The 20,205-nt window shown below is 41.9% G+C and overlaps 1 protein-coding gene across 2 annotated transcripts in view; it reads right to left on the reverse strand.

The window, feature by feature from the left end:
* Positions 1 to 12,371: 12,371 nt before the first annotated feature.
* Positions 12,372 to 20,205, reverse strand: part of VEGFD (vascular endothelial growth factor D) — an 80,927-nt gene continuing 73,093 nt past the window's right edge. The window contains exons 4-7 of one of the 2 annotated variants that reach the window (XM_033053620.2): positions 18,550 to 18,698; positions 17,194 to 17,291; positions 14,567 to 14,762; positions 12,372 to 13,038 (exon numbers count right to left, since the gene is read on the reverse strand). In XM_033053620.2, the coding sequence (XP_032909511.1) occupies positions 12,912 to 13,038; positions 14,567 to 14,762; positions 17,194 to 17,291; positions 18,550 to 18,698 (570 nt within the window). In that variant the 3' untranslated portion in view covers positions 12,372 to 12,911. The remainder of the gene's footprint in view (positions 13,039 to 14,566; positions 14,763 to 17,193; positions 17,292 to 18,549; positions 18,699 to 20,205) is intronic. The other variant, XM_033053621.1, reaches the window with a different exon arrangement.

Genomic DNA, 20,205 nt, shown 5'->3' on the forward strand with positions numbered 1-20,205 from the left:
CGCTCCCTGCGCGCTGCCCGGCGCCATGTCCCCATTTCCCGGTCACCGCGGCACCGCGCCCGCGCGGGGCGCGCCGCAGCCAATCACCGCGCGGCGCTGAGTCACGTGGGAAACGAGCGCCAATCGCTGCTCCGGACGGTGATTGGCTGCGGCCCCGCCCCAACACCCGGGATCCCGCCCCCGCTCCCAAGATCCCGCCCAGGCCTCCGGGATCCCGCCCCGCTCCCGAGATCCCGCCCAGGCCCCCGGGATCCCGCCCCAACTCCCGGGATCCAACCCCAGCCTCCGGGATCCCGCCCCAGCTCCCGAGATCCCGCCCCAACTCCCGGGATCCCGCCCCCGCTCCCGGGATCCCGCCCCAGCTCCCGGGATCCCGCCCCAGCCCCCGGGATCCAACCCCAACTCCCGGGATCCCGCCCCAGCTCCCGGGATCCCGCCCCAGCCCCCGGGATCCAACCCCAACTCCCGAGATCCCGCCCCAGCCCCCGGGATCCCGCCCCAGCTCCCGGGATCCCGCCCCAACTCCCGAGATCCCGCCCCAGCTCCCAGGATCCCGCCCCAACCCCCGAGATCCCGCCCAGGCCCCCGGGATCCCTCCTCAGCTCCCGAGATCCCGCCCCAGTGCCCGGGATCCCGCCCCACTCTCTATCTCGAGATCCCGCCCCAGCCCCCGGGATCCCGCCCCAGCCCCCGGGATCCCGCCCTCTCCCTATCCGGAGATCCCGCCCCGCTCCCGGGATCCCGCCCCGCTCCCGGCCGCAGCGCTGTCCGTGCTGTAGTGGGGAGCTCCCACACGGTTGTTGTCGAATAAATGTAGTGCGGAGCTACTGAGAAAAAGTGCCCCTGATGGAGAAGCTTTTCTGGTGTGTTTGCCCTAGTTGCAGCTGGAGCTCACAAAATGTTCTAGACTCTTCTGCCACAAATGCTGAAAGTAAATGAAAGTAAATTTTAAAAGCATGTTTTTACAGACGGTCCAGGAGCTTGAACGCTGGGAGAGGAGCTGGGTTGGCATCACTTGGCTATGTATTCCTGGTCTTCCCAAGGAGCCTTACCATCAGCCTTTTTTGCAGCTCCGGCACTGTCCTGACTGCTGCTGGCTGCCAAGAAGGGTGCTCATGCCTTTCTGTATGTTCCCAAAATTATGTTTGGCAGCTCCTTTTTCTTGCCAAGATTTCTGGTATGAATTTTGTCAGATTTGAGTCTGTCATGACTCCTGTGCAAATGTGCTTGTTGTGAGTGACAGTACAAGCTGACGTAGGCTGGAGTGCTGGCTGGATTCCTGTTAGACTGAGGCTTAGATGTGGTTTGGAGGGACTGATCCCAGGAGGGACTAAGGAGGAAATCTGGCACTCCATTCTGGGGACTGAAAGATGTGAAAAACTCTACTATGTTAAGAAAAGCAGTGCTCATTGATGCAATATTTCTTTGATTGAATGTGTTCAGAAAGGTGGGACCAGCCCTGGCAAATGTGATTTCATCATCAGGGGCTTTTCTGGCATGTCAAGAACCTGAATTTCAGGATGGGAAGCTGAGTGTGAGGGCAGAAGAGGGAAAGCTTCTCACCAGCAACAGCAGGGTGTGAAAAAAGAAGCGTTTGAGAAGCAGGCGTTTGCAGGGATCCTAGTTCTCAAAAGAAACTAGCCGAGTGTAAAGCTGTGGCCTTGAATTGCATCTAGGAAAAAGCCCCCTAAGTAGTCCAGGAGAAGGAGGAATGCACTTGGGAGTTCCCCATGGCAGCACCCCTTGTGAGCTCTGGTAAATGGTGGTGGTGACCTCCCTGGCTGTCACACTGCCCTGAAGAATCAAGCTGTCACAGTTTTAGTGGTCAGAAAAACAATGCTTATGGCTTTAACTGTTTGGGAAATTATTTTTTTTAGATTAGTTCTTCATATGTGTTCTCTAGGGAAGTTGTAATTCTTGACATGCAAACTTGAAAAATCTGAAGAGAAATCGTAACTGGTATATGTTGTAGTAGCCCCTTTATTTTCCCAGCAGTGGCTCCTAGGCTCTGGATATCTTTGTGAAGGAGATCAGGGATAGTGGCCAACCTTCATGCCTTTGTCCTGGCGATCTGACATCTGTGTTCTTCATTAAATATGTCTAGTTAGGCTAAATGTCATTCCTGTCAGTGGTCCGGTGCCCTGTATCAGCAGCCTTATCCTGTTAAAAATTTGTCTACCAAGAAGCCTAGGAAAAACCTTAATGGAAAGGAAAGGAATCTTTACCACAGCCAAGCTGAAAAACTGCTGCTAAATTTTGTCTCTACAGCTGGTTCACAAGGATGGGATAACATTCACTTTTCACTGTGGTGTTGTGTATTCATAAACGTGTCACAGACCCTGTTCATATCCACAGTCTACCCTGCCCTGATCTGAGGCAAAGCTGCTACTGAAGGGGCCAACTGCTGAAGAAAGAATCAAATTTTCTTGCTTTCTTAATCCTGCACTTAGTATAGTCACTCCCTCAGAGTACATACAAGGTCAGAGTGAGACTGTAGAATAGAAAGTAAAGATGTAAAACCTGTGACAGCAGAGTAATTGCCACTTCCAAGCCTGGTCCTTGAATGCTCTCTAAAACATCTCATAAATTGAGTTAATGGAGAGAGAAGATGGAGGGCACTCAAAGAGACTCCTGTGTCCTTGTTCAGGTAGCAGATGCCATTGTGCCTCAAGGAGACCTCTTCAGTGTTCTCAAAAATATGGGAAAACTTTCTGCCAATACTCCATGCTTTCAGCTCCCACTCAGCCTCCTCTTAGGCTGAATTTGCCGCTCTGTTCCCCAGCCTGTTGGATGACATTGCTCTTACTCCATGTCTGTATGGAGCAAAGACTATTACTATTTGGTGAAGTGGCTTTGCTGTGTGAATATTTATTATTAAAAACAGTAGTAATTGACCAAAACAAGCTATCAGTTATTCACAGAGTACTTCACACAAGAGCTGTGAAGCAGTGCTGCTCTAGACCCTGATGCTCTGTAGTGCTCCTGGAAAAGTACAGTAATTTCACGATTATAAGCCACACTGAGTATAAGCCGCACTTCCGGGTGCCAGCAACTTTTCATTCTTTGTCCATACATAAGCCGCACTTGATTATAAGCCACACGTTACAATACAGGATGTGATAAAAGGTATTTTCTATCACCATCTGTTGAGCGTGGGGACAGTGATCCTTATCTCAACAGCAGATATTCTGCTAATGGGCCATCCACTGAAACCAGGTGGGGCATTGTTCTTTATCTTTTCACAACCCATCCTTCCTCCAGGGAGTCATTGTCTGCTAATGGCCCATTGAGTCCCACTGTGGGACTGATAAAATTACTGCATCCCATTGAAAGTTGCTCCAGCCAGGGGGAAGAGCCCAACACTTCTTACCAAGATAAAAACAAAGGTTTTGGGACACTAAGGGAGCCCCTTTCTCCACTGGACTCCAGAGGAACACTGGATTTCTCCACATCACCACTGGACCTCCGGAGGGAAACTGCACCTTCTGCAGGAGCACTGCTTCAACTGAATCACATCTGTCACTGCAGGAGGATGCAGCCACCATTTAATGGGACTGCTACCAACACCCTGCCTGACGGGGTGTCAGGTTGTACTCTGACTTTGTCAGGGTTTGGAGTTTGTTTCTTTGTAGTACTGTATTTCTATTTTAATTTCCCTAGAAAAGAACTGTTATTCCTAATTTCCGTATTTTTGCCTGAAAGCCCCTTGATTTCAAAATTATAATAATTTGGAGGGAGGGGGTTTACATTTTCCATTTCAAAGAGAAGTTCCTGCCTTTCTCAGCAGACACCTGTCCTCCAAACTAAAACAGCAACTTTTTGTTCTTTGTCCGTATATAAGCCGCACCTGATTATAAGCCACAGTTTGGGTTTGGACCAAAATTTTAGTCAAAATGCTGCGGCTTATAATCGTAAAATTACTGTAATATTGTGATGTGGAATAGTGCTGTGAGACTACATAACTGGCTTGAAGAACATTTTCCTTTCATGATTCAGGAAAGCAGAAACTGTTGGAAGCCACAAATGAAGTACATCACTGAAAAACAGTACTGCTGAATGGAGAATTGTGGCCCATAGATGTATCATAAACTGAGGCTGATTAGGAAAAACAAGCAGGACAGCCAGAGACAGCCCAATACCTTGTTGGGAAAATGACAGTGTTTGCAGTTTTTGATCTTGCTGGAATTAAATAGGCTTCAAAACAAAGAGGAAAGCAGTATTTGGAATTGTTCCTCTGAAGAAAGAGGAATTGTCCTTCCCTTTGTTTGGGTTGGAGAGCCTGTCACTTCAAGGATTCCTGCATAGAGGGAGTGAGTGTCCAACTGTCTACCTCAGCAGTTGTTTTGTGCTGCTAGGAAATAGCAACAGGATCTAAGAGATTTCTACAATACCTTAGAAAGGTTGGTTTTGCCTGGTTTCTACTGCATACAGCAGCCAGGAAAAATCATGATTTTCTCATTCAGTATCTGGGTCTTCCTATTCATGGAATCCCACAGAAGCTGGCTGAAATTACATGTTAATGTACTTCTAAAATACAGGTTTCAAGTTGAAGGCTTAACAAACTGCAGTGATGTCTGTGAAGGAAATTACCATTAAACGCAAACTGGAGAACGGGCTTCTTTTCTTGAAGTCAAATTTCTCTCTTAGATGCCAGAGAATAAGTTGATTTTCCATTTTACAGACACTTCTCCTTCCAAGCAGTTTGGAATCCATCTGTGGGGCATGAATTTTGTAAAAGAAAGGAGAAGTTGATTGGCAAGGCTGAAGGCTGTGCATGTTAGCTCTTACATGTGTGTAATCTATGCTTCTCATGCATGCCTCAAGGTCTCAGTCACTTGGCCATCCTCTGAGTAATACAATGCTCAGGGCCCAGAGCATTCCCTTCCCTGTCAAATCAGGTCAGTGAAGGTGAAGAGAGGGCTTGGGAGCAGTCAGAGGATATATACCAGGAGTAACATCCAGTCCTCTGGATTTACAAACAGGTTACATCTTGTGGGAGATAGAAAGGTACAAAATTTTTAGAAAGCTGTGGGAAAGCAAATTTTAGAGTGAAGAAATGTAAGAAAGTTGGGGATACAAGGTCAGGAAATAATAGAGTTATGTGTTGTGTAGAGATAGGTTGCTGATAGAGCGGGTCAGCTGCTCCAACAGACCTGTCCTGTTGTTTGTGTATATATTATATATATATATATGTATATATTTATGTAAATATAAAAATCTCTTAGCCAGCCACAGGACAGGACAGCTGCTTGCAGTGCATTGGCTGCTACTAAGAAAAATCCTTTTTTACACCACCTGTGAGTCATTCACAATGCAGGATCCATTCCTGAGCACTTGGTCTCTGGTCCTTCCTGGTCCCTAGCAGGGGCAGTCATGGCAAACAAAGCCTGGATGGTCCCTGTCTTCCCCCTTCCCAGCCAAGGCAGTGATCCAGCTTAAGTATTTGTCAAATAGGGCAGGAAAAGATTCCTGAACACACAATGCAAAGTGGTGTCTGTGCTTATCCTGACATTTTAAGTCTGTCAGAAGTACTGGTTGCTTTTGTGCTGGCAGACCCAGGGGATATCTGTCCTGCAGCCAGCATACCACTACCATCCACTCTAACAAGCCATCTACAGTTCTGCCTTGTCTGATTTGGATCAATTTATTTACAGTAACACACAGGTCTGCTGTCAGTTATGAAGCCACAGCATGTTGACCGCACTAGACTTGGTTCTACTTTTTTTTTATTGGTTTTTTTTTAGCTTTACTAGATTTTACTGTCTATTTAGTTGCAGATCTGTTTCTGCTTTTGCAGCCTTGAGGCCACATTGGAGTACTTTAACAGCTGTGCTAGAAGAAAAGGCCTGTCCTAGAGTAGAGGTCTCCTGCTTGCATCTTTAAAATTGGACTTGACAAACTCTTAAAAACTGGCAATTTATGTCATAGAGTTCTACATTGTATGATTTTATGAGTTGGCCCAAACTGGAGGGGCATAACTGTCAGGTGAGTTTCAGTTTTAAAATGCTAACAAAATGTGTTTAACTGAAAGTTGAGTATGTGTGGAGACTTATTGGTGGAGGAGAAAAAATGGTGCAGTGACAACAGTAGATGGAGCTATTGGAAACTTAAAATATTTTCGTCCTTGTGGTGCTGCAAAATATCTCTGGGCAAAGCTGAAGAACCTTTACCTGGTATGTTTTATTTCCTACTGCTAACACAGTATTTATTATATTATATTTATTTCCTACTACACAAATGCTCCAGAACATTTTTAGCACTGTTCTCTGAAGTCATTATACCAAATAGAATAGAACCTGCCTGCATTCTACAGTTTGAAATTAAAGAAAGCTGAGTTTCTTACAGAAAATAAGCATGAACTATCTATAGTTCTATATATTGATACTACAATTAGCTATATATTGATAATTTGAATCCAGATTTAAACTGTAAATCAAGAATAATTAATTTTAATTATGCTTTAAAATCCATTAAATGAGACAAGGGTTTCTTTAAATTGATACTGCTACTGTAGCCTTTCATATCTAGAGATGAAAACAAGGTAAGGTCTGTGGAGGAAGAAGTAATTTCTGTTTGATTGTTAGAATTGAGAAGACTCAGGCATGCAAACCATTCTCAAGGTGTGAAACAGAAGCCACAAGCTTTGTGCAGGCTGGAAAGTGCTGCTCTGAGGTTAATTTAATTGATGTGGAGCAGGGTGAGGTGAAAGGTGACTGTGCTCCAGGGGACAGGTAGAGAAGTGTAGGCATTCTCAGCTCTGAAAACTTTTAGGAGTGAGCTGTGGGGAGATATTAAATGGGATGCACAGGGAAATGGAGGAACAGAGAGACTGGATAACTTTCAACAGATTTTCATGATATGCTTTCATAACTCAGCTACAGGGAAATATTGATGTTTACTGCAAAGACAATATTGATAAGAAGCATTGCATGATTCTTGTGGATGTTAAACTCTCCTTGTGTTTCATCACTTGTATCGGTGACTTTATTCTGAGGACTGAATCAAAATAACCACTCTGCAACTGTATTTAAATGTTAATTCTAAAAAGGTAGTCCATTAATAGGAGTCAAAATACACTTTCCCAAGGAAAAAAGATCAAAGGAGGTACATGAGTGGGATCTGGAGTCCAGGGAATGTTTTGGATAAATGTCTTGCTAATGAGTGGCCTTACAGAAGCTGATGGGCTAGTCTGGGTGTCTTGCATTACCTTTTCAGCTGGACCTGTGATCCTAAGCCACACATCAGAGATAGTCTTCACCAATTAAAAATACCAATTAGCATAAGAAAGTGGGGCAAAAGGCAAAGTGAAATGCTTCCTACTTCGTTACCTTATTTTTTTGGCACTTAATTTGTAGTCACACTCCATAACTAGATATTGTTTGTATAACTACTGTTTTGTTCTTAAATATATAGCATATACCAATGCAGACTAGAATTAAATCATTGATTATTCAACTGTAAAATTTTAAAGGTACCTTTAGAGATTTAAGAAAGGAAACAGTTCACGCTAAATTATGGATTCCCCACTGCTCTCAGCCTGGGATGACCTTTCACATTGAGTAGTATTGTAAAGTACAATAAAACTGGAAACAAAGAAGTGTGTTAATGGCATTGAAGCCAAAATGCAGACCAAGCCCTGACACATAGTTTTGTGTACTCATTTTGTTTTATTGGCCAAAGGAGCACTTTCCTTTTATCTTAATTTAAAACAGATTTTTTACCCCTGAGTTAAAAGTTTTTAGTGAGGTTTTTAAGTAACTACTGATGCAGGAGTTTGATAAATAAAATGAATGGCAGTACATCACTTGTGACCCCTGCTTGTTTGTTTTTTTAAATGTAGACTTTAATAAATGAGAACATAAATTTACTTGGCCTGGTATCCACCTTATAGTTCCAGAAAGAACAATTCACTCCACAAGTCCAGAATTAGAAAATGACAACCTCTTTGATATTTTAAAGTTGAAATGCATTTTCCAGTTGTTTAGAAAATACAAAGGAAATGGGCAGCTGATCTGAGGAAAACTCAGATTCAGTTTTGGGTTCTCAAGATTTTCCTTTTTTTTTTACGCTACTGTAAAGCAAAATAACTTTATTTGCATTAATCCTGACTTGCAGTGGTACAAGAAAACAGAAAATAAACCTAAGCAGATGCACATTTGTTTCACTGGAATACAGGAAAGGACCTTACAAGTCACCTGGAGTTGATTCCCAAAGGATACATCCAGATTTATATGTTTGCAAGGGTACATGAGTATGACAGGATTTATATGTGCTCTGCCAACCCTCCCATGAATAATTCTTGCTGTAAGCAATGTCACAGCATATGACCTGTGATAGCTTTTGAAGTAAATGAGAGCAGCACTTTCAAGACATGCTTGAATTTCTTCCATGTCACCAGCATTTGGTAAGAGCACATGTACCTCTGTCCTTCTGGAAGTCAAGTACAGCTTTTGCAAGTAGAAAAATATTTCCTGACACTTTCAATGCAGTGCACATGTTAAGCTATTCTTCCTTCATATTCTTCTTTGTCCCCTTCCTGCAAGAAAGCACATATAAGTAGAAGGTAGCTACTCATAAAAACTGATGGTTTGAGAAACTTCATGTGTGTTTATTTAGAATTAAAAATTATTATTTAAGTATTGCCATTTCTATTACAAACATAACACAAATATCACATTAAAGACATCCCTCACTATATAAAAATTAAGACACAGCACAACAGGAATTTTTAGCACTATTATTCTGCCTATGAAATCTGTAAATCATGTCCATATGCCTAAAAAGCAAGTCATGCTGAACACAGTAATAAAAGGCCTTTCAAACTTCAAAGAGAACATTCCGCTGCTCAATAACCTCCTCTCTCTGAGGGTCATTAAGTCATAGGTTGAGTTAATGACATCAGTCAAAAACCAGATCTGCTATGAATTTTACATACCTAATTTAATTCTTCTGAATTGTTATATTAAATATCCTAATTAAAAGTCAATCTGATGTATTGATATGAAAGATAACATAAAGCATTTCTATTTTAAAGTTTGTTGAATATTTTAAAATGAAAAATCCAGAATTTCACCTACAAAATAGCATTGAACTTTTTTAGATTCTCACCAAAATTTAATTATCTGCATGTGTTTGCATCTTCACCCAGACCCTCCTTTTAGTCCTGGTCTTCCACACAGAGGATTTATGGCTATGCCGCAGGGATAGTGACATCCAGATATTCTTGGGGCTGTGGCAGTGAAGACCATCACACAGCACTGGCATTCACAGCACTGTGCTTAAATTTGTGAGCTTTTCCTCACAGTGTTTCAGTGAGTGTTACAGATATGCACTACATGCTCTAGCTTTGGTAATTTTCTAATGATTAGGAGAGCAGCAAAGAGCAGCACCCTGCAATAGAGACTGGCACAGTGCCTTAGGAGCAGATGATCCGCTGGGGTAGGAATTTATGTACAAGAAATAGGCTGTAAGATGCCTGAGGATTGCACCAGAGCTGACAACCCTGCTTGAGGCATGCAGTAGTACATTCATAAGGCCTCTGGAAACTAGGGTGAGAATCTCTGAGGAGAATTGAAGTTATAAACTAGATAAAAACCTGTTGGCTGCTTAGGTCATGCTTGCTAGTGAATGCCATCACAAGCAGTTTCCTTTTCCATCTTCACAGCAAGCCTAAGAGCTGTTCTTAACCCACAAGCTTTCAGGCACATTGCTCCTGCAAAACAGAAATCCCTCACTGGTAGAAGAACCCGTAGGAGGTTAAAATCAGTGAGAATTACACTGAATTTTACATTGTCCTCCAGGTGTGTTTTTGATGATAACAGAATCTGTTACTAGAGCATGTTTGTATCTGTCCTGGTTTGGGCTGGGATAGAGTTAACTTGCTTCTGAGTAGCTGGTACAGTGCTGTGTCTTGTTTTTAGTGTGAGAATAATAGTGATAACACACTGATGTTTTGGCTATTGCTCAGTAGTGCTTACTCTAAATCAAGGGCTTTTCAATTTCCCGTGCTCTGACAGAGAGCAGATGCCCAGGAAGCTGTGAGGAAGCATAGCCATGACCTCAGTGGGCCAAAGTGATGTTCCCGTTCCATAGAATGTCATGCCCAGTGTATGAACTGGGGGAGTGAGGGAAGGGGAGTCCATCACCACTGGGATGGACTGAGTCACTGAGCAATTGTACTCCATTTGTGTTTATGGGGTTTTTATTCCTCTCTCTCCCCTTTCTATTGCAAATACTACTAGTAGTAGCATTAGTATTCTTATTGTTGTTGTAGCTGTTATATTTAATTTTGTTTCAATTATCAAATTGCTCTTACTTCAACCCATGACGTTTACTTTTTCTTTCCAAATCTCCCCACCAGCATGGTGGTAGGGCAAGTGAGTTGTGGGGTACTTAGTTAGCAGCTGGGGTTAAACCACAACACTATCAAAAATATTTGCCTAAGTATTTAATGAAGTAATCCACAAGATTTTAGAGCAAAATTTTGAGGTTAAAGGCTAAATTCACCCAGAGGCTTAGACTGAAAGAAGCCTATCTTATCTTACTCCATCCCACCGAGACCTTCAGTCCTGCATTGGGCATCAGGCACAGGTCTCTTTTTCAGTGGAACAGGGAAGTGTGAAAAGCTCAGAGCAGGGTTCACAATGGTGGTCAGTGCTGGTGCCTTTCCAGCTTAGGTATTCTAATGGCCATTGTCACCTCCTGGAGGTTAGGTGGTTCATGTTCAATCTGTGAGAGAAGTTTTGGAGCATGGTTTTCAGCCCCTCAGTGACTGCTTTATCTAAGAGACTTCTGGGGTTGAAGCAGACTTACTTGTCTCTCTGGCAAGAGCATGCAGTTTTGAAACATGAAGTTAATATATTCATTGGTCAGGACAGAAAAACCAAGGAAGCCTCTACAGGTCAACACTGACGAGACACAGATGTAATTAACATTCCAGTTGCTAAACTCCAGGATAAGCTAGGAAATGTAAAAGCTTGATTTCTTCCACATAATTTAGCTTTACAAATACTTTTGTGTGGTTTTGCGTAAAGGTGTATTTTTACTCTGGTGTTACCAGTTAAGTGTCAGGTTTGCCTCTGCAGCCCCTTGGCTTTCTGAGGAGTGTGGTACAGGTGTAGCTTATTGGGAACACAGCCATTTGGTCAGGGTGCCAAATGGAGAGATAGAGAAATGATGGGGAAGTTCACTCCATTAATGGACCCCTGTGCAGCTCAGGGACCTCACCACCACATTTAGAGCCTTGGAGGAGCAGGGGAGATGTGAGGGTGTGCTTGTGCTGCCAGGCTGCCTCACCTGCTGTTACACTGGGATCACTTCCCCTTCTTGTCCATGCAGAGTTCGTGCTGGTGGCTCTGGGGGAAGTCCCACAGGCAGGATCCCAGTGCAGCCCAGGGTGTAACCCTGCTGCAGGAGGTAACCCTGCTGCAGGGGCTTCTCCCAGGATGCTCACAGGTCAGACTCCACTGCTCAGTGAGAGGATCCCAGGCCAGCTCACAGAACAGGTAGCACAAACAGCCTGCAGGTGTGTTTGCACAGACCTAGGTCCCAGCTGGCTTAGGAAACACTCACAGCACTCAGGATCAAATCCTAAATGAGTGAGACTAGAGGCATGTTAAATTGTTTTGTGTTTTGTCTAGCTGTTCAATCAATCTTACAGGATTTGGCTCTAATTTTCTTATAAAGCAATCTATTTTTCCTATATGAATAAAAAAAAAATCTTAGTTGCACATCAGAAATCCATTCCTGTTTCCTGTGTTGTGTCAAACGTTCCATCTCTGTAACATTTGCTTCATATACTCTATTCTCTTTTTTCACAGCACAGTGTAGAATTGGAGAATTTAGCAACTGGGGAAAAATCATACAGATGTCAAGAATATCACTTCCAGTTCAGAATTATTGCTTATAATATTTTCTATGGACTAGCTCACAGCAGACTTCAGTGGCTCAGAAAATAATACTGTCCTTTTACCTGATCTGGTTAAAGCACTGCTACTCAGGGGAGAGGAATTTCAGTGCAAAGGAGATATTTTCATTGTGTGGTAGGCTGAAAGGAAAACCATTTCTAGTGAACAGTGCTTTTCCAAAAAATCACTGAAGAGTTAGTACTAGTGTGGTGTTATCCCTTTGGAAAGATTAACACACTACACCAGCAACAAATAAATAAATCATGCATGCTGTCATGCAGAGATGGGAAAAAATGCTTCTTTTTACTGGCACTATTGGGTCAAGTGACCTTGACCTGGGTTTGGCAGAAACCAGTCCCTGTGGAACAAATGTAGGAAAATTGTACTTTAAATGGCTTTGGGCTTTTTTCTTGTTTTCTTTTTGTTGGGCACAGTTTTAAAATAACAGAGAAAAATCAAATCCACTCGAATAACTGATGTATTTATTTTCTTATATACACTTAAATATGGCACATCTGACAGTAGTTGTACAATAAACACAAAATGATAATCAAAGCTGGACAGTAGATCAAATAACTCAGTGTGAACCTATTAGAAGCCAAATCCTGTACACTGAATTTCTGAAGAAAGTTTTACCCAGGAGCTGCATTAGCTAAGAATTCAGAGGCTAAGATTATCAAGTCTTAATTTCTGAGTGACTGGCTGGAGACTGTGACTCTATTTCCAATACACAGTTTCATCTTCCATAATGTAACATTGAACTGGTACTTTCCAATCTTTCTTCCACGCAGCCAGAAATTCATCAGCTGTTGTTACCTCTTAGAAAACAAATACCAGTGTCCCAAAGGCTTCACTTGCAGTTAGTGATTACTCTAATAAATAAATGCAGACTGGATTAATTCTTCTGCTATTAATGTGGAAGATGTTCATGTTTAATATTGTTTGAAAGTCAAGTGACAGCTACTTTGCGAAGCAGTGGATTTTTGAAGAATAGGGGAAGCTCAGTCAAGGAGTTTCTCTGCTTTGAGACCCATGAGAACCTCTCTTCTCCTTTGGACAACGACAGTGCCTGGAACACACTGGTTTGGCAGTTGGGCATGTTCTGGGTTGGGATGGACATCTGTCTTCACAACTGTTTGATAAAGGAGAAAGAATGCAAAAGAGAAAAGCATTTTAGTATGAAAATTCTTCACAGTCATATTCCCCAACTTTTTCATCACTGTACACTGCAATGCTCCCTGCACACTGCTGGGGAAAGTGTTCCACACTGCCCTACAACAAATCTTACAACACAGGGAGACAAGAATTCGCTGCCTCACAATTTCTGTCTACAGCAATATATCTTGCAGTGGTCCATTTGTCCAGATTCACAGCTTAAGTGATGCTGTCCTTTCTTGAGACCAGTGAAGTCCTGAGGGTCAGCACTGGATAGTGCTGCCCTTGGACTCTGCAAAGTAGCTTATCTCATTTCATCATTCAGCTTTGCTCCCTCAGAAATACTGCAGATGGAAGTCTGGCATTAAGGTCCTGTGTCTAGATTACAGGAATTTCTAGAAGCCAAATTCATGTCAACAAATTATTACATTCCTCCCCTCCCACCTGTCTGAAACATATAAATAACCAATTCTTTCATGCTCATTTTTAGCTCTGCTGATTGTTTTAGCTATTTTTATACTTGCCAACTATTTTCTGTTTGTCCTTGTTTTCAGAGCTGAACTTGAAGATGCAAATGTTAATTCTTCCACAGCATCTTCCCTGTGCATGAACCTATGAAGCCACTGAGAGTGGACCCTGTGGGTCACCACTCAGTGAGCTTCAGCTCTGCCAAGGTACCCAGAGAAACTGGATGGTGACTATCCTTATATAAACTTTGAGACTAAGCTACTGCATGCTCCTGGGTCTCTACAGGGCACCAAAGCTTTCTGAAAAATTAAAAAAATAAACTAATCCATGAAAACAGGTGTTATAAGAGGGCATTTTCTGTCTGTGATTTGACACAGAAACCTCAAAACTAATAATACAAGCAGATTATGGAAATTCATGTAGTGCAGTAGCCCCAGAACAATTTTCCTGCTTCTCAGTGGAGTCAGAGCTGGTTGAGTAGATTTATATGTGTACAAAATTGCATTAGGCTTAGAAAATTATTTGCTCTGAGGACCAACTGGTTAAGGAATGGGCTGTGTGCTTTGTGTACAAATTTAGCGAGCCTTTGTCCCTAACCATCCATGAGAATGCCTTCAGCTGGCACAGAGAACAGCTGTCACAGGATGGGTTCTGCCTGCCTACAAGACCCAGTATCTCACTGCAGACCCTAATAGCAGTTGTAGTACAGTTTTAATCATAATTCCCTAAAGATCAGCAAAAAAACAAAAGGTTGTAAGTATTGACAGTTGATTAGTGCCTTTGTCCAGATTTCTTAAAAATACAAATAAGCCTTAGATTCCTTTTATAGGGTATTGTAAATAGAACTTCTATTATTATTATTATTGTTATTGTTATTATTATTATTACTACTACTATTACTATGATTATGATTATGATTATTATCTCCCTAACTTCAGCAAGGTAGTTTATCCCAAGTGGACTTCCCAGCCAATTAAGCACTTACACCTCTAATTCAGCGCTTGCAGTGTAGACACTGAATGGCAAGGATTACTTACCTGCAGGTTTCAGCATGAAATATCTTGTGTTTTAGAGCACAGCTCTCCTGGCTCTCCCTACACAAATAGCAGCTGCAGTTCTCTTTGCTTTGAAAGAAATCTGTGGGACACTTATGTCTACAGATGCATTCACAATTTTCTTCATCAAATTCCATATGTTGTCCACACATAGCCAGCTCAGCAAGAGGAGGGAGTCCTGCAATAGCACATACATCTCTTAGCAGTAAGCTTTACATTACTAAATTCTGTTTTTGAGGAGACTCTTTATATTCTCTATTCGTTAGGATTCACACATCCTTTCTGATAGATTCTAGACTTCACAATTTCTGTTGCAACTTCCTGTGCAGAGAAGGACTTGAGAGGACTGAGCTGATTATTTCACTTTATTCTCATACTGCTATTTCTTGTGGGTTGAACTTAGCACAAAAAATTTTGGGGGGATGTATGCTGCAAGAGCCTAGTGTTATGTTTTGGAATGCACAAATATTTACTGGACAGCAAGTTTTAAAAAGCTAATCTCAAAAAGGATTTAGTCTATACCCGTGACAAAAAGGCACATCCATGCAAACTACCACACCCACCACATGTGTACTTCACTGCACAGTCACTGCAGGAATTTTTAAGGAGTAATGCTATGTCTACTAGGGGGCAAGCTGGCCTAGCACTTCAACAAGGAGCACATTCATATTTGTCAAAGATGAAAGAAAATACTTCATTTCAGCAAAAAGCCAAAACAGCCAAGGGAACTCGCTGTCTAATATCTTCCCTGAAAATGCACATCTGGAGTACAATATGGAGCTAATCCTAGCAAAAAGGGAACACATTTTGTGAAACTTTATTAAAATGCAAGCAGCACATCCCTGGTTAAAGGTCATGGCATATAAGGTGTCATTGGGAAGGTAATTTCCTGTAGCTTTACAATTAGCTCTTGGATATAACCTATGGAATGTGAAATGTAATCTGCACCTCTGCCATCTGATCCCTGATCTCAATGGCCAGAAAAGACTTGCACATTACTTGAAGGAAATTTTCATTATTATTTACTCAATGCTGAAAAACCAGTATCTTGACAGAGTAAAACCTAAGGCCTATTGAAAGGGAGGAGGGAGGCTGCCCAAAATTCTTGGGAGACAAACCCTTTCCTTGAGGTGATAAAGCTTGGCATGTGTGAAGTGGTGCTGAGTGTTTCCATCTCACTTTGTTTCAACCTCAAAGACAGATTTTAAGTTATTTTATCCCAGCCACTTGCCAAACACAATGTACTTCAGAGAATGATGTTTTTTCTGAGGAAGTATTGAGTCTATGTCAATAAAGGCCATAATTCAACAAGGCACAGATTTTAATGCTCCAAGCTGTACTAACTAACTTTACAAAGACTCTGAGTTAAGGGGGCTCTGGCTATTCTCAGTCCTTTGGACTCAGTCTGAAATACAGAGTACTAATCCTTTCTGGACTGAAAAATCTGACTTGTGTTTGACTGCCTCACCTGATGGTCAGAGGATCTTATCCAGAGTGGGAAAAGATCCAACAGAAAACAGTATGCAAATTATTTCTTGCGTATTAAACATTGAGATCATAATCAGTAGATCAGTTTATGAGGTTATTTAGCTTTATTTTAGTTTGCTAGTCTGAGAATTACTCGCCAGATTGATTTATTGTCTTGAATTTTTGATTTGATTGTCTTGGTTTTTTGATTTGTTGTCTTGAATGGTTTGTTCTTTCTCTTGATGAATGTAGCTTGAAGCACAAAGGCAAGATTTCCTTCTCTGTCTCTTTCCTCTAGTGCTATGATCGTGTTATTTTGACCAATACAATTTCTTGAGAAAAACAATTTTTAAAAACCTTACCCAGGACTTGGAGAAAAATTTAATTTCTCTTAATATTTATTGCCAGTAAGTATGCTTAGACTTACACAATTACCACCCAGAATATTTCCTGCAATTTTCTTTGATAAATTAAAATTTTACAGGAGAAGCAGAGGAAGAAAGGCAGTTACTATTCTTCTACAAATTTTATTCCCTTCCATTTCCAGCCACAGACCTGAAGAAGTATACATACATACTCCTGAGTATCCTGTGTATCAGTTTGAAAAATCCCTAGATAATTTAAGATTATCATCAAATATTTTGAAAGGTTGTATAAATTTTTGCACTGAGTACAGCTAACGTGTAGGACTGGTTTTGTCTACCTTATCCCTTATTAATTCTTTTCTTAAGAACTAAAAATAAAATAAAAAGATAAAATTAGTACCTGCCCCATGCAATGTACTCTAGGGCCTTTTATTCCTATGGTTAAGAAGTTTCATTAACACCCATCATACAATTTAAGGCACATGTGAAATAAAAATTTTTACAGGGTGCCTACTTCAGAGTGCTTATGTCTTACTCAGGTTGCTAATATAGAGACTAAAGCATCCAAGCAAAAAGTCCTGAGATGGGGGAAGCACATATGTGTGTTTATTTTCAGGTGAGTTTCCACACCATAATCCAAGTCTGTCTAGGGATGTGGAATAAAAACTTTAACTCTCTCAATGAAAAAAAAAAAAAAAAAAGTGAGAAGAAGACCAGAATGAGAGGCAAAGAGTTTGGAGATAGTATTCAAAAGTGTCTCTGTTATTCCATCTTTACCTTCTCGTCTGTTGGAGTGCTGTGTGTCTATCACACATTCACATTTGTCACTATCCCAGATCCATCCATTATGGCAAAATTTGTTGGTAAAGGGGCATCTAGAAGAAGAAGAAAAAAAAAAAAGAGATGGGAATTTTAAAAAATAGGGGCATCAGAGTATCCATTTGGCAGAATGAGCTGCTGGTGTGCTGGGTCTGCCACCTGTAGCAGGTGAAGGCCTGGCAGCTGTGTGCTTTACTGCTGCAAACAGAGAACGTGGTCTGGGGGGTTCTGCTGATAGGGCAGAGCTCTCTGGCTCCCACTGGCACAGGACACAAGTTCAGCACCTATTTCACATTACAGCCTTAGGGAAAAGCTAGAGTTTTGCAGCTCCACTTTTCCACAAAACAGCTTTACCCCAGGCAGGGTGTCTCTGTCCTGCAGTATTCAAATAGTGCAACTTTACTCAATTTTGTCTTGCTGCCAGAAGGTTCAGTTCCAGTTTAATATGCTCATGGGTGCGCAGGGGACTATTTCAGTGTCAGAGGGACAGATTGGCTTTGCTCTGGGAGGGGAACTCAGAAATTGAAAAAATACTGAGGTTCTTCTGTATTTGTCAAGAAAGAGGATTCAGAGGCCAGCAGGCTGAGGGAGGGCTGGAGTGGCTTTGCTGAAGTGACACCTCTCCCCACCCCGACGTCCAACTGAAGGGTAGTAATGGGGACAAGCCAAATGCAGGGCTTGACAGAGAATTTTGAGCTGATTTCCAGTGAGTCACTCAAGTTGAGTTTCTAGAGTCTTTGTTTGATTTATGTAACCTTTTCTCACCAGGAGTACTGGTATTTTATGCCATATTTTGGAGTGAGATGTGAGGTCACTTTTCTCCCATCCGTGAGCCTGATGGGTGCAAACCAAGACTGGACTAAAAAGTGGAAAGCCGAGATTCACATCAATTCTGACCCAACATGCTCTGTCAAGTATGACAGAGGGCTTTAGCTTGAGCACAGAACTCAGTGTGCCCTGGCTGAATAGTGCATGAGCAGAGCTGCTGTGTCAGGCTGAAAACATCCGTGCACGCATTCTCAAATAGCTCCAAATAGTGGAGCATAGTGTCAATATGAGCACTTGGAGTCTCTGCTCAAGATCCTAAATATCTTAATGACTCCAGACGCTGCTGAACTGGCCTACAGTTTGTTGGATTCTGATGACCATTTACTTAAAATTCACATGGTTTGGGTGTACTTTCTAACCCTGAGTGATAACCAAGTTATTCAGAAAAACTGTTGGGATTACAGAGAGAGAGTAGACCATTATAACATGCAAATCAGGAAAAACCAATTTCAACATGTGTAGAAGTTTGCAAATGAGGGAACTTACCCATCTTCTTCTGGGTACTGGACAGATCTTCGAATGATGGTGTACTGCTGGCGCTGGGTATTTGATGTACACTTACAGGCCGTGTGATTGGCAATTTTGATGGGCACAGGCTCAGGGACACTCGTCAAGGGAACTGAGATCTCAAAGAGCTAGATGGCAAAAATAACATTTACTTTTCATTTTCCATTCTTCCCTTAATAATTAACTATTAGTAGTTATTAATTAAATAGTAATTAATAATTAAAAATATAAATAGAAATCTCATATTCTTCTCCCCCATTTTTTCCACCTTTGCTCTTATCTAGAGATGGTTACCATAAATATAAATGAGCAGAAGTGCACTGACAGTTTTGAAGAGTAAGCAATGCCCACCAAGGTAGGAACTTGCCAAAATGGGCATCCTAGTGCTGTATTACAGCTATTAAACACCCAAGACTACTCAAAATTATTTGCAAGCAAACACAAAAACCTGTTTTGGATGCTAGGGCCAAATGGGAAAGAGATAGGTGTTGAGAACTTTGTTCTGGTCGTACCATCAGTTGAGTCTCTACCACTTAGAGAGACAGCTACTTAACTGTCCTTGGGTGTAATCACAGTATGCATCTTTAGGGACCTAACTAGAACCCCACAGTCTCCTCAGAGAGGGAAGAAAGAGGAGTAAATAGGGGAATAGTCATTCTGCTTCTGCGGGGTTTCTGCAGAGAATCATCCTGGAAATGTCTCTGTTGACTATAGCAGGAGCTTTGGGAACAAAGCAGTTTGCTTTCAGAGCATCTGAATTGCTGAGTGATCTCTGGGTAGGCCTGTGCAGGCTCTGGTTCCTTGGGCAGCTGCCTGTAGGAGCTGTTGAAGTGATCCACACTCCCTCTGCCCCTCACACCAGCTCCCTTCCCATGTAAACCAAAGCATTGGGCACGTCTTGGTGTGCCAGCATGTTTTGGTTTAAAGCTGCATCCCCCTGCAGGAACTGAGTCTGCCTAAGCAGACTGCTCAGGCATTAAAACTTGTGTTACAGTGTCTAACTTCAGGTGGCATCAATATCCTCCAGTCGATATTTTGTACCACGGGAAAAAGAGCTCCCACTTACAAGGGAATATGGGAGTAATTCCTCTGGATGGATAAATCTGGACTGATGGTGGTGTGTCCAGAAATGGAACTTAGCTGGGGACTTTTGGGGGAGTGCTTATTTTGAAGGATGCTAAAGGAATGTTTCACTCTGCAAAACTGCAGTTTTTCAACAAACTTATGAACTGCTGCTCTAAAAACACATAAATAAATAAATACTTCTTAGCTTGACCTAGCTCCCTGAGCTGATCAGATGTCTTTTGTGTGTGGCCAACAGCTCATAACAGCTTTCTCCTTCTGGTATGGAATGAAAACAATTAATGAGACTGACGCAAGAAGGACAGGCCCTGATTTATTTTACTCCAGCTATATTCCAGCACAACCAGACACAGTGGAATTACATTCCAACAAACACAAAATAAATACAGAAGTCAATTGGAGCTGTTCCCCATAAGGGCTTCAATTTTCTTTTAGAAACAACTTCCCTTGATCTTTATTATGATTCAAAGAAAAGCCTTTTTCAGAAGTAGAATTTCATTTGTTATGCCAAGTGAAATAGGAATCCACAAGGTTAAGGTTCATCAAAGAGGA

The sequence above is a fragment of the Catharus ustulatus genome, chromosome 2, assembly GCF_009819885.2.
Source record: "Catharus ustulatus isolate bCatUst1 chromosome 2, bCatUst1.pri.v2, whole genome shotgun sequence".
NCBI classification, from domain to species: domain Eukaryota; kingdom Metazoa; phylum Chordata; class Aves; order Passeriformes; family Turdidae; genus Catharus; species Catharus ustulatus.